The sequence below is a fragment of the Oncorhynchus kisutch genome, linkage group LG28 (assembly GCF_002021735.2).
Source record: "Oncorhynchus kisutch isolate 150728-3 linkage group LG28, Okis_V2, whole genome shotgun sequence".
NCBI lineage: Eukaryota > Metazoa > Chordata > Actinopteri > Salmoniformes > Salmonidae > Oncorhynchus > Oncorhynchus kisutch.
In genome coordinates, this window is record NC_034201.2 from 18,838,431 (window position 1) to 18,853,563 (window position 15,133).

At 42.2% G+C, this 15,133-nt stretch overlaps 1 protein-coding gene across 1 annotated transcript; it reads left to right on the top strand.

Moving 5' to 3' along the window:
* The first annotated feature begins 4,294 nt into the window (after positions 1-4,294).
* Positions 4,295-6,156, top strand: LOC109873149 (olfactory receptor 146-like). The gene has a single exon (XM_020464715.2). It carries the CDS (start codon positions 4,527-4,529, stop codon positions 5,463-5,465), a length of 939 nt encoding a protein of 312 aa, XP_020320304.1. The 5' UTR covers positions 4,295-4,526; the 3' UTR covers positions 5,466-6,156.
* Positions 6,157-15,133: the final 8,977 nt, after the last annotated feature.

Below are 15,133 nucleotides of genomic sequence, written 5' to 3' on the forward strand. Positions count from 1 at the left end.
CACTGATTAACTCAGAGTGTACTTTCACAAAGTGCAATGGCACTGGGACAAAACCCATTTCAATACCCTGCACTAACACACTGGAACCACAGTATGTATTGTCAAATAAGGGCAACACATCAGACAATATAAATGACTGCGCCGCACCAATATCTCTAAGGATTTTAACCGGACGCTGAGACGCTTCGTCATTTGTTAGGGACACAAACCCCTCGAAAATGAATGGTTCATAACTGCGGTCGGGGACTGAGACTTTCAAACTACAGTTACCCTGAGGCACCTGTTTTGTTGCAGACCTCTCAACCGTACGAATTAGAGCAACACCTGTTGGTGGCTTGGCACGAAGAGGCATCCCTTGTTTGCGTTTAAGCAGGAAGCAATCATTAATCATATGTCCTACTTTATGACAATAGAAACAGGGACGCTCATTCTTCTGGCGTGCTTGATATACTACTGCTGGCCGACTAGGGCTAAAGGTAGGAAACTCAGTGGCTCTACTCTCAGTTTGAGCCGAAAACACACTCTTGTGCGTCAACACAAACTCGTCTGCCAACACAGACGCTTCTGCCAGGGAGGATACTTTCTGTTCGTTTTGGTAAACTACAATGCGTTCGGGTAAGCAATTTTTTAACTCTTCCAACAAGATTAACTCCCGGAGAGAGTTGAAATCAGTTACCTTGCTAGCAGCATGCCATTTATCAAACAGATTTCCCTTGTCTCTAGCAAATTCCACATAAGTCTTACCAGAAGACTTTCTATGAGACCTAAATCTCTGTCGGTATGCCTCAGGCACAAGCTCAGGCACGAAGAACAGTAGCTTTGACCACTTCATAATTCAAACTGTCCTCTAGAGGTAGCGCTGACAAAACCTCTTGGGCTTTACCAGTTAATTTACACTGAAGTAATAGACACCATACCTCTTCAGGCCATTTCAATGCTACGGCTATACGCTCAAATACACAAAAATAGGAGTCAACCTCTGACTCTCTGAACAAAGGTACTAAGGCAATCTGCCTACTAATGTCAAACGTGTTTGAGGACCCAGCAGGTGAGGACGGCTCACAAACAGGCACAGTAGGAACGAAGGCTAGCCTTGCTGTCTCTGCCTCCAGTTCCATCTGGCGCATTTTGAACTCCAACTGCCTTTGTTCTCTGTCTGCCTCAATTTTACACATCTCCAAATGCCGTTGTTCTCGTTCTTTTTCTGCCTCAATTTTACACATCTCCAACTGGAGAGTCTCTCGCCTAATTTGGGCTCTCTTCCACCTCCAGTTGGAACTGTGCTAAACGGACATCCCTCCTGGCATCACCATTTGACAGTGGGGAGAGTGGATCAAAACGGGACAATGTGGCTGGTGTTTTAGCCTCTCCCTCATTATCAGACACCAATGGGCTTACAGGAGCAGCAACATCCCCTACAGGGGTAGTAGACTCAGGCAGCGGTAACACAAGCACCTGCTCTTCCAACAATACATTTAATACTAGCTGTTTAACCTCCGCCTTAACTAAACTCTGCGGAATCGATACTGAATAATGGTCAGCCAAGGTCATTAAATCAACTCTACGACATTTGTCAAAAACCTCCCACGAAGGGTTATCCAAAAAGGATTTCAAATCAAAAGTAGTCATTTTACACTACTTCTCAAGTGCCAAAGAAAATAGCAAACACTAATGCTACTTCAGTAACAGTGGGAGACGTACTTTCAGAGGACGGAGTCAAACCAGACCTGAGGAAAACATCAGCCATCAACAACATGGAGCGTCTGAAGAACAAGGACGATGAGAGACGCTTCATGGGCATGATCATCTACCTTGCAAAGTTCATACCTCAACTGTCAGCACAGTCCGCTCCACTCAGATGTCTTCTGGAACAGAAAAAGGAATGGGAATGGTCACATGAACAGGAAAACTGCTTCAAAAACCTAATGAAGACAATCACAGAAGGGCCAGTGCTCAGGTTCTATGATCCAGAGAAAAGCACAAGGATTTCTGCAGACGCGTCACAGTTTGGCCTGGGAGCAGTTCTTCTGTAACACCATGACGACACATGGCAACCTGCCGCTTATGCGTCCAGAGCCTTGACAGGCGCAGAGACAAGGTCTGCGCAAATAGAGAAAGAACTACTGGCGAGCACATACACTTGCGAAAGTTTTCACCAATACGTCTAAGGACGAAACTTCGAAGTAGAAACCGACCACAAACCTTTGGTGTCAATCATGTCTAAGCCACTGAATGATTGTCCAATGAGAATCCAGAGAATGTTGATCAGACTGCAAAAGTATGATGTGAAGATGATCTATACACCGGGAGAGTTCATGTTCGCCGCCGACACGCTGTCTCGAGCAGTCGACACGAAGGAGAGCTTCGACACACAGAAAAACACTGAAATTCAGACCTACGTCGACATGATCGTAGCATCACTTCCTGTGTCTTCTGAAAGAATGGAGCAGATCAAAAGAGAGACCACAGCTGACCAAACAATGACAGAGTTGAAAGAAACAACAGAAAAACAACTGTCCATACAGGATTACTGGATGTGCAGAGCCGAGCTCACCGTTGTGGACGACATAGTGTTCAAAGGCAACAAGATTGTCATTCCCATGACACTATGCACAGAAATGCTACAGAAAATACACGAGGGCCACTTGGGTGAGGAAGAATGCAAACGACGAGCACGAGAAGTAATGTACTGGCCAAGAACCAGGAACCAGGAAATCAGCCAGACCACTGGTTCATGTGAACTGTGTTTGACCTACAGGCCAAAGCAGCAAGCACAGCCGTTAATACCTCATCCAGTACCCAACAGACCCTACTACAAAGTTGGAGTTGACCTTTTTGACTGCAGTGGCAAAAGTCACATTGTTGTTACCAACTACTACTCAAACTACCCTGAAGTAGCAACACTGCCAACTACCTCCAGCAAAGCTGCAATCACCTACCTGAAATCAGTCTTTGCAAGACATGGGGTTGTGTCTGAACTGTACTCGGACAATGGCCGCAGTTCTCAAGTTCCGAATTCCGATTCCGACGCAACACCTCCAGCCCCAACTACCCAAGGTCCAACGGATTAGCAGTGAGTTCACTCAAAATTGTCAAAGGTCTGATGAAAAAGGCACACGATGGAAAGGAGGATTTCCTAAGAAATCTGATGATCTACCGCAGCGCACCGCTGCAGAACGGACTTTCACCTGCACAAATGTTGATGGGACGTCGCATCAGAACCAACCTAACCATCCATGAGGACTTGCTAACACCCAGAGGTGCTCACAAAGTCAAACTCGTGAAGGAAAAACAGAAAGACAGAAAGACAAACAAAAACAGCGACAAAAGTTCAAGACACTTACCTGAACTGAAACCTTGAAATCATGTACGACTCCGAGACATCACTACAGGAACCTGGATGCAGCAAGGGTGTGCAGAGACAAGTTGCACCGCGATCCTATGAGATGCAAACGGAGCATGGATCACAACTGAGACGAAACAGAGTGGATCTAAGGCTTTAGCCATTCACTCAAGTGACTGAGGATCATCAGGAAGATACTGCTGAAGCGTCAAATGCCTTTAGAAATGGACAATTCAGTTAGAACACCCTGACTGACAATGAACGCTGTCCAACTATTTCAGGAAGCACTTTAGTGATCACAGGCCTCTCTCATCTTTTTAAGTGGGAGAACTTGCACAATTGGAGCTGACTAAATACTTTTTTGCCCCACTGTATATGTTCATTAAAAGTAGTTAAACCTACACCCCGGTTTGTCATTATATAAGGAACAAACATAACAATCCTTGACTGGCCTTTTCTTAGTAAGATAACAACAAATTGATTGTCTTTCAACCTGCCCTAAATAATGTCATAGACTTTCCTTTCTGTTGGTTATAGATTCAGTCAACATCATAAAACCCACATTGGACTGACTGTAATGGGAGGTACTGTAAACAGACAACAGATGAGTTACAGTACCTGAGAGATGAGACAAACTGAGAGCTTGTTGCTTGGAAACGGTTTGCCTCAGAGTGCACAGGATGTGCCCCAATGTTAGAGATTCAACACCTAACCTAATAAAAGGTGGTGGTGTTATTTGACTGGCCTCAGTTGTGGGGTTGTGTGTCAGACCGGGTGAACAGGACACACAGACAGTCCAACTGTCTCTTTCTTTGTCAATGGTAAGAGATGTTAAAATAGTATTACAGTATGATCAAATAAGGATATTTGATTTATTGGTGCTGTATCTGGTGTGTCGTTGACTGTGTGGTTGACTGATTCATATTGTCGTATTTTCTCTAGGCTCTCCATAGCCTGGAATACACACCTGTTCACTACTGTTCCTGCCCCAATTGAGAAGGACTTGGAATCAGCAAAAGAATTGCAGGTCCAATTAGCATTACTTCAGAAACAAGCACAGAACCCCAAATGCTGAACTAACTGTTTCAGTGAAGGTATGCATGGACGGAATCATTGAGGTGAAACAATAGTGTAACGGAGCACATTTCAGTTGGTATTTCAGTCTTGGCTCTCCGCCCCACAGATGGAGAACCACACATTCAGCATGGACCTTCTCAAGCTAGAGGGGGTTAAAGTCATCTATCAGTCCACCTACCCTGCCTTCATACTCCTCCTTATCATCTACATCTTCACAATGGTGGCCAACATCGGCCTCACAGTGCTAATCTGCATGGAAAGGAGCCTGCACCACCCCATGTACATCCTCCTTTGCAACATGTCTTTCAACGATGCTCTCAGTATCACCACCATCATACCTCGAGTGCTGTTCGACATTTTAACACCTAGATCAGACAGATATATTACCTACAATGAGTGTTTCACCCAAGCATTTTTGGGTCACTGGTTTGGTTCAAACTTTCATACGATACTGATGATCATGGCTTTTGACAGGTATTTGGCCATCTGCAACCCTCTGCGATACGCCACCATCATGAACACCAAAATGCTGGTGAAGCTGTGTGTGTTTGCCTGGGTGGTGTCCCTTGTCTTTGTGGCTGTCCTCCTGGGCCTCACCCTCCGCTTGTCACGCTGCAGGTCGGAAATCATCAACCCTTGGTGTGACAATGCCTCATTATTCAAGCTCTCCTGTGAGAGTGTGCTTATAAATAACATTTATGGACTATTTTTCACCACTATCTTCTTCATCGCCTCCATGGGGAGTGTGGCTCTGACATACATTAGAATCACCATGGTGTGTGTGAGGAGTAAGAGCAAGTCGCTAAACAGCAAAGCTCTGCACACCTGTTTCACACACCTGGCTGTATACCTCATTATGCTGATGACAGGTTTCATCATTGTCTTTCTTCATCGCTACCCTGAGTGGTCAGACCACAGGAAACTTGCATCAATTATGTTTTATGTGGTTCCTCCTGCACTGAACCCCATTATCTATGGGCTGCAGTCCAAAGACATTCGCAAACTAGTTGTAAATATCTCCCATTGCAAGAAAGTTTCACCATGAGTTTAACACACATTATATTTTTCACATACGTACAAACATGTATACATTCAATTGTATGCCAAGAGGAGAGAAACATTTACATTATTACTCATTTGTCATTTTCATCCTCAATCCACGACCTTGGTGGTTGTCAAGCACCAGTGTGGTTTACTGAGGCTAAGGGTGAATAGGAGGAACTGCTCCCTTTGTGTCCTTGACACCAAGTAGGTGAGCTCATACAGGTGTCTTGGGTTTCATATTGACAGCAGGCTGTGTTGGTGCACCATGTGGAGGACATGTGCTCACACATCCAACAGTGCCTGTACTTCCTCTATCGACTCAGGTTTTATGGAGTAAACAAGAACATAATGCTTCTCTTCTATAGAACAACCATTGGAGTCGATCCTACGCTACAGAGTTTTTACTTGGTTTGGCTTCCTGAAAGTGCAGCTCAAAGCCCAAATCCTGAGACTGACCTAGACAGCAGGGAAGCTCATAGGCATGACATATATCTGGCTAGCAGGCTTTAATAATGTAGAACTGCCAACGAGTGACAACCTTTACATGGCATAACATTTTTTGTGTGTGTGGGGAGGGGGGTGTAAGATGATGTATTCTATGTAGTACGATTATGTATTCTATGTAGAAGCAGCAGCACTTTTTAATTGTCCACAACAAAGTATCTATCCTCTCATAATCTCCCTCTCCTCAACCCCACATCTTTACAGAAATATATATACAGTGTATGTATATTCGATGTCAGTATAGCAATAATTGAATGTAAAATATAAATTATAGCATATCATTTATCTTTTTATATTAAAATAAAGGGTTTTTCCCAAATCTGAATGAGTTATTTATTCTATCCCAGCATTGTCAGTATTTAGGTTGAGCTGCCCTCTGCTGTTGACTATTGAACAATGCAGAAGTATTCAGGGGTATTCTGTGAATCATTTAGTCCCCCCCATCATCTAATCTTTTCAAATAAACACATGTTAAATATGGGTGTACATGTGAAAGCCACATTGGTAGTAATTTCCAGACCGAATCTTGCATGGGATAGCTAGCTGGTTCCTCTATGAATGTTGACACATCACACACATGATCATTGTGTAAAGCTATGGCAAGTGGCTCGACGATTATGCTGAAGAGAGGAGTGGACAGTGGTCAGTCCTGCCTCGTGCCATAAGGTTTATGAATTATTATTGAATTTATAACTGAATCTACATAATCTGAAATTACCACTTTTGATTTGGAAGATGGTAGAAGTAAATAATAATCAGAAGCTATAATATTGAGACCATGGGACTATAAGGTTCTATCTGGCATTTTGGTAAAAAATGAGTTATTCACGTAGAATTGCTCTTTAGGTGGTCCTTCACATGTGAGAAACTGTATGTCAGAATTTTTTTTCTATCTCCGCAAACATCTTTGAACTTTGAGGTTCTAATACTTTAATGTAAGGTGATGCACTTGAGTCATGAAAGAGGAAGACATCACAAAATAGTTCAGAGATCTTGGACTTGAAAAGTGCTAATTATCTCAAAACTATACATTTTCCAGATAGAACCTTATAGTCCCAAGTCCTTGATTATTCATAGCATTGGTTCTGGTCCTCATTTGCAATTACTTCTATTTTTTTTTTTTTTTTCACCACTTTTTCAGAAGAATGCCATAACTTAAGCTTTTTCTGGTAAAAACGAAGAAATACAGGTGCCTTAGAACATATTAAATTAAAGGCCCATTGGAGAGACATTGCTATAAAAACAATTATATCAATATGAAAACCTCCATGGAAGGGGTATTTTCCTAAAATTACAAACTTACAACATGTTACATCCTATAACGGAGCTGGAGGAGGTGGCTGTTGTTTTACTTGTGCTATTGTGCTCTTTTGGGGGTGCTATTGTGCTATTGTGGGAGTTTTTTCGTGTTATTCGTAGCTTATTTTGTACATAATGGTTCTGCCACCGTCTCTTATGACCGTAAAGAGCTTCTGGATATCAGAACAGCTATTACTCACCTCGTTTTTTCTTTAACGAGTCGGCCGCAAATGATTTACTTCAGACACCGGACAAGGCCCAAATCCTCGCCATTCGCATGAAGAAGAGACAGAGATTTAGGGGTCCTAGGTCAGGGTGCCATGTAAGAATCCGACGGCGAGTGGGTAACCCGCCTCTACCATCAATCCTATTAGCCAACGTGCAATCATTGGATAATAAACTGGCTGAGCTCCGATCAAGACTATCATACCAACGGGACATTAAAAAGTGTAATATCTTATGTTTTACCAAGTCGTAGCTGAACAACGACATGGATAACATACAGCTGGCTGGGTTTTCCGTACATCTGTCACGGCTTTCTTCCTGGGAAGGAGAGGCGGACCAAAACGTTAGGGTTTTAGGGTTAAGGGTTAGGGTTAAACATCTTTAATAAAGATGAATACCGAGAAACACTACAAATATACAAAACAATAAATGTGAAAACCGAAACAGTCCTGTGTGGTGAAACAAACACAGACACGGAAATAATCACCCACAAAATACCCAAAGAATATGGCTGCCTAAATATGGTTCCCTATCAGAGACAACGATAAACACCTGCCTCTGATTGAGAACCACTCTAGGCAACCATAGACTTTCCTAGACAACTAAACTGAACACAACCCCATTAATCTAATAAACCCCTAGACAAGACGAAACACAATAAATCACCCATGTCACACCCTGGCCTAACCAAAATAATAAAGAAAACAAAGATAACTAAGGCCAGGGCGTGACAACATCGACATAGAACAGCTGCCTCCGGTAAGACAAGGGGTGGTGGTCTGTTTCTATTTGTTAATAACTGTGCACAAAATCTAATATTAATGAAGACTCAAGGTTTTGCTCACCTGAGATAGAGTATCTCATGATAAGCTCTAGACAACACTATCTACCAAGAGAGTTTTCATCAATATTTTTCATAGCTGTCTATTTACTACCACAAACCGATGCTTGTACTAAGACCGCACACAACTAGCTGTATAAGGCCATAAGCAAACAAGAAATTGTACCAGGGAACCACTCAATAAGGAAGTGGCCAGATGACGCAGATGCTAAGCTACAGGACTGTTTTGCTCGCACAGACTGGAGTATGTTCCGGGATTCTTCCGATGGCATTGAGGAGTACAGTCACTGGCTTCATCAATAAGTGCATCGATGAAGTCGTCCCCACAGTGACCGCACGTACATACCCCAACCAGAAGCCATGGATTAAAGGCAATTTCCACACTAAACTACAGTGTAGAGTTGCCGCTTTCAAGGAGCAGGACTCTAACCCGGACGCTTATAAGAAATCCCGCTTTGCCTTCTGACAAACCATCAAACAGGCAAAGCGTCAATACAGGACTAAGATGGAATCCTACTATACCGGTTCCAATGCTCGTCGGATATAGCAGGGCTTGCAAACTATTATGGACTACAAAGGGAAGCACAGCTGTGAGCTGCCCCGGTGACACGAGCCTACCAAACAAACTAAATTACTTCTCTGCGCGCTTCGAGGCAAGCAACACTGAAGCATGCATGAGAGCACCAGCTGTTCCGGACAACTGTGTCATCATGCTCTCCGTAGCCGCTATGAGTTTTTAAACAGGTCAACATTCAGGTTACCAGGATGTGTACTCCGAGCATGCGCTGACCAACTGGCAAGTGTCTTCACTGACATTTTCAACCTGTCCCTGACCGAGTCTGTAATACCAACATGTTCCAAGCAGACCCAAGAACACCAAGGTAACCTGCCTAAATGACTACAGACCCATAGCACTAACGTCTGTAGTCATGAAGTGCTTTGAAAGGCTGGTCATGGCATACATCAACACCATTATTTATTTACCTTTCTGCTCTTCTGCACACCTATATCTCTACCTGTACATGACCATCTGATCATTTATCACTCCAGTGTTAATCTGCAAAATTGTAATTATTTGCCTACCTCCTCATGCCTTTTGCACACATTGTATATAGACCCCCCCTTTGTTTTCTACTGTGTTATTGACTTGTTAATTGTTTACTCCATGTGTAACTCTTTGTTGTATGCTCACACTGCTATGCTTTATCTTGGCCAGGTCGCAGTTGCAAATGAGAACTTGTTCTCAACTAGCCTACCTGGTTAAATAAAGGTGAAATGAAATAAAAAAAAATAAAAAAATTATCCTAGAAACCCTAGACTCACTCCAATTTGCATTCCGCCCCAACAGATCCACAGATGATGTAATTTCTATTGCACTCCACACTGCCTTTTCCCACCTGGACAAAATGAACACCTACGTGAGAATGCTATTCATTGATTACAGGTCAGGGTTCAACACCATAGTGCCCTCCAAGCTCATCACTAAGCTAAGGACCCTGGGACTGAACACCTCTCTCTGCAACTGAATCCTGGACTTCCTGATGGGCCGCCCCCAGGTGGTATGGGTAGGTAACAACACCTCTGCCACGTTAATCCTCAACACAGAGGCCCCTCAGGGGTGCATGCTCAGTCCCCTCCTGTACATCCTGTTCACTCATGACTGCATGGCCAAGCACGACTCCAACATCATCATTAAGTTTACCGACGACAAGACAGTGGTAGACCTGATCCCCGACTACGATGAGACAGCCTATAGGGAGGAGGTCAGAGACCTGGCCGTGTGGTGCCAGGATAACAACCTCTCCCTCAACGTGATCAAGACAAAAGGAGATGATCGTGGACTACAGGAAAAGGAGGGTCGAGCACGCCCCCATTCTTATCGACAGAGCTGTAGTGGAGCAGGTTGAGAGCTTCAAGTTCCTTGGTGTCCACATCACCAACAAACTGTCATGGTCCAAACACACCAAGACAGTCGTAAAGAGGGCACAACAAAACCTATTCCCCTTCAGGAGACTGAAAAGATTTGGCATGGGTCCTCAGATCCTCAAAAAGTTCTACAGCTGCACCACCAGCTGGTTGCATCACTGCTTGGTATGGCAACTGCTCAGCCTCCAACTGCAAGGCACTACAGAGGGTAGTGCGTACGGCCCAGTACATCACAGGGGCCAAGCTTTCTGCCATCCAAGACCTCTATAACAGGCGGTGTCAGAGGAAAGCCCTAAAATTTGCCAAAGACTCCAGCCACCCTAGTCATAGACTGTTCTCTCTGCTACTGTACGGCAAGCGGTACCGCACCGCCAAGTCTAGGTCCAAAAGGCTTCTTAACAGCTTCAACCCCTAAGCCATAAGACTCCGGAACAGCTAACCAAATGGCTACCCGGACTATTTGCATTGACCCCTCACCCCCATTTTTACACTGCTGCTACTGTCTGTTTATTGTCTAAGCACAGTCACTTTACCTCTACCTACGTCTACATATTACTTCAATTACCTCTACTAACCTGTGCACCCGCACACTGACACTGTACTGATACCCCCTGTATATAGCCTCGTTACTGTTATTTTATTGTTGCTCTTTAATTATTAGTTATTTTTATATTTTCTTCTCTTTTCATTTTTATTTATTTATTGTTTACTTCATTTTATTTAGTAAATACTTTCTTAAAATGCATTGTTGGTTAAGGGCTTGTAAGTAAGCATTTCGCTGTAATCTGTGCATGTGACAGATAACATTTTATTTTATGTTATTCAAAATTAGGAAGTAGTTTACTGACTTTAGGTATTGTTGATGAATAGGTATATGAGAAACGAGACCAAGTCGAGACGCTGGACAAGGCGGATACGGTATAGTAAAGGCCGTTTATTCAAGAGTAATGATATCTGGCAATTACGTGCATGGCTCCGTTTCGTCAAGTTCTCAAGCGAACCATTGGAAAAAAAGATAGACCGGTCACAATCGTACAGTTCATTTTATACATTGAAATGACGTAGGTAGATTCTGGTAGTCCTGGCTCCTGGTAGTTTGTTCGTAGATGATAGACAGTCTCCTCCAGCCTGGTGTCAGTATCCCATTGGTTCTCGACAGAGTTCTTTGTCTTTGGAGCCCATCCAGAAGGGGAGGGGCTGCGTGTGTGTAAGTGTGTGCGTTCCTGTCTTGGCAAGTCTGTGTGTCTTTTCAGTGAGTGTGTGTGAGAGAGATATTCTGTCTGGGCCCTACCATGTTTTACTGTGAAAATACGTTGCTATGTGTTGTCTCAGTTATAGCAATGCAATAGCAGTAAGCTGGTCATTTGCATAGGAAATAGCACTTCATTACAGTATCAGAGACCAGAAAAATATATCAGTTTACTCATCCAGAGCTAAGCTTTGTTGCTTGTTCTCAGGGGATCAGGGGTGAAAGCAAGCCAGTACTTTCTCGTATGGAATACATGTCACATGGAATGACGCTGGAGAGACAAAGCAGGAATGGGGATTCAAACATTTAATAAAGAACGTACATGGAACGAGACAGGAACAGCATCAGCATAGAAGAAAAGAAAGACAAAAAACAATGCATCAGCAGGGAACAGAGCAGGGAAACTGACACAAATAGGGGAGGTAATAAACAGATGATAAGTGAGTCCAGGTGAGTCCAATATCGCTGAAGCGCGTGACGAGGGAAGGCAGTTGTGCGTAATTGATGGCAGGAGTGCGTGATGCAGGGCAGCCTGGCGCCCTCAAGTGCCAGGGAAGGGAGGAGAGGGAGCAGGTGTGACAGTAAAAGCAAAATAAATAGTGCTGGTACAGCGTACCGGTAAAACCTGAGCTTATCACAATAATTAAAACAAAGATGAATAGAAAACTGTAGGCTATTACACCATAATTTATCATTTACGCCTGTCAGAGCATGCAAAAGTAGCAAAGCACTTGAAAACAGGTGGTATAAGTGGTGTGGTTCTACATGAACACAACATTCTTGCCAATGCAAAGATGACTGGCTGGGGTTGAGACGCGTGCGGACAGCAGTGGACATGCATCAAAACATTTCAGGCTAAAAGTGTGCCTAATGCCAGTCAACAAATGTCATTACATTATTTGGTGTTTTAATTGACGTCTCTTTCCATTCATCAAATGGCAGGTGCCATGATTTGAATTATTTTGGATTGTACAAATGTGCACAGGTAGCCTACCTTTTGAAGTGATTTGTTTAACCATCATATGAAAACATAAATTCCTGGTTACAGTTTAATTACATGTCTTTACTATTCAGCTCATTCAAAAAATCCACATAGGAGGTCCAATACAGGGAAGAAAAGGATATAGTGTACTTGTCATTTTAGTGAACTATTGCTTTAAAAATGTGTGATGAACATGAATTAATATATTTGATGATATGATTAGAAAGAATGAAGGGTATTTTCTTTTAATAGTCATTAAATGTCTACTTTTCTATTTAAATAATTGTAACATTCTGTACCAGACAGAACCATTTTACTAAACCCAGATTGACATTACAGAACTACAAGGTTCAATTTGCAATTGCAATCCCCTAAAAAATTGGTTTAAAAAATGTCTCAGGATTTGCGCTTTAATTAACTGGCTCACCAAGAAACAAATATAAAAATGGTATATATTTTTTTTTAGAACTATTTGTTTTTATACTGAAATGCCTACTTAAAATGTGATATATAAAGCATTTTGGGCAACTCAACCAGACGGTTGAGTTGCCCAATTAGGAATTAGTATTAGGATTTGCATAGACTTTTAAAATCATCAAAAAATGACTTAACATTATGTCTGCTTCAGTTACTTGTAATGGAAGATACATTTGTGTGCCAAAATATGAACATTAAAATATACAGTACCAGTCAAAAGTTTGGACACACCTATTCATTCAAGGGTTTTTCTTTATTGAAAAAAAATAATAATTCTACATTGTAGAATAATAGTGAATACATCAAAACTATGACATAACACATATGGTATCATGTAGCAAGCAAATAAGTGTTAAAGAAATCAAAATATATTTCAGATTTTAGATTCTTCAAAGTAGCCAGCCGTTGCCTTGATGACAGCTTTGCACACTCTTGGCATTCTCTCAACCAGCATCATGAGGTAGTCACCTGGAATGCATTTCAATTAACAGGTGTGCCTTGGTAAAAGTTAATTGTGGAATGTCTTTCCTTTCCTAAAACATTTGAGCCAATCATTTGTGTTGTGACAAGTTAGGGGTGGAATACACAGATAGCTCTATTTGATGAAAGACCAAGTCCATGATATAGCAAGAATAAGCTCATATAAATGACAGTCCATCATTACTTTAAGACATGAAGGTCAGTCAAGAACTTTGAAAGTTTCTTCAAGTGCAGTCGCAAAAACCACCAAGCGCTATGATGAAACTGGCTCTCATGAGGACCACCACAGGAAAGGAAGACCCAGAGTTACCTCTGCTGCAAAGGATAAGTTCATTAGAGTTACCAGCCTCAGAAATCTGCATTAACTGCACGTCTGATTGCAGTCCCAGTAACATACACATCTCTACATTAACTGTTCAGAGGAGACTTGGTGAATCAGGCCAAACTTTTGTCCAAACTTTTGACTGGTATGTATGTAAATTAATGCATTAATAATGCTGTTAATAATGGTGCCCATAATACCTGTAAAATTAAATGTACTGAAACATATTGAAGATAACAGGCAAACAGTAAATACTGAAATGAATATGAAAATATTATTCTATTTACACAGACCAAAAACAATATTTCTCCATTGTCCAAATAACATTAATTTAATGGGTAACTCAACCAACTGGTAGACAACATTTTTCTAGAGTTGTTAAAATGATAAAACAACATTTGAATAATTTCATCATTCCAAAACTATGTTTTAGAGGTCAACAACATTTTACAGTCTTGTAATTTCCAATTTTATATACAGTGCCTTCGGAAAGTATTCAGATCCTTCGACCTTTTCCACATTTTGTTACGTTACAACCTTATTCTAAAATTGATTAAATAGTTTTTTCCACGCATCAATATAAACACAATACCGCATAATGACAAAGCAAAAACTGCTTTTTTAATAAGGTTTACTAATTTATTTAAAAAAAAAACTGAAATATCACATTTACATAAGTATTCAGACCCTTTACTCAGTACTTTGTTGAAACACCTTTGGCAGCGAATTCAACCTTAAGTCTTCTTGGGTATGACGCTACAAGCTTGGCACACCTGTATTTGGGGAGTTTCTCCCATTCTTCTCTGCAGATCCTCTCAAGCTCTGTCAGGTTGGATGGGGAGAATTGCTGCACAGTTATTTTCAGGTTTCTCCAGAGATGTTCGATCGAGTTCAAGTCCAGGCTCTGGCTGGGCCACTCAATGACATTCAGAGACTTGTTCCGAAGCCACTCCTGCATTGTCTTGGCTGTCTGCTCAGTGTCGTTCTCCTGTTGGAAGGTGAACCTTCACCCCAGTCTGAGATCCTAAGCACTCTGGAGCAGGTGTTCATCAAGGATCTCTCTGTACTTTGCTCTGTTCATCTTTGCCTCGATCCTGACTAGTCTCCCAGTCCGTGCCGCTAGCAAAACATCATCACAGCATGAGGCTGCCACCACCATGCTTCACCGTAGGGATGGTGCCATGTTTCCTCCAGAACTGAAGCTTGGCATTCAGGCCAAAGAGTTCAATCTTGGTTTTATCTGACCAAAGAATCTTGTTTCTCATGTTCTAAGAGTCCTTTAGGTGACTTTTGGCAAACTCCAAGCGGGCTGTCATGTGCCTTTTACTGAGGAGTGGCTTCCGTCTGGCCACTCTACCATAAAG

Bases quoted from the DNA above. Each gene is read 5' to 3' on its own strand.
- LOC109873149 (XM_020464715.2), top strand. From the start codon at position 4,527: ATGGAGAACCACACATTCAGCATGGACCTTCTCAAGCTAGAGGGGGTT.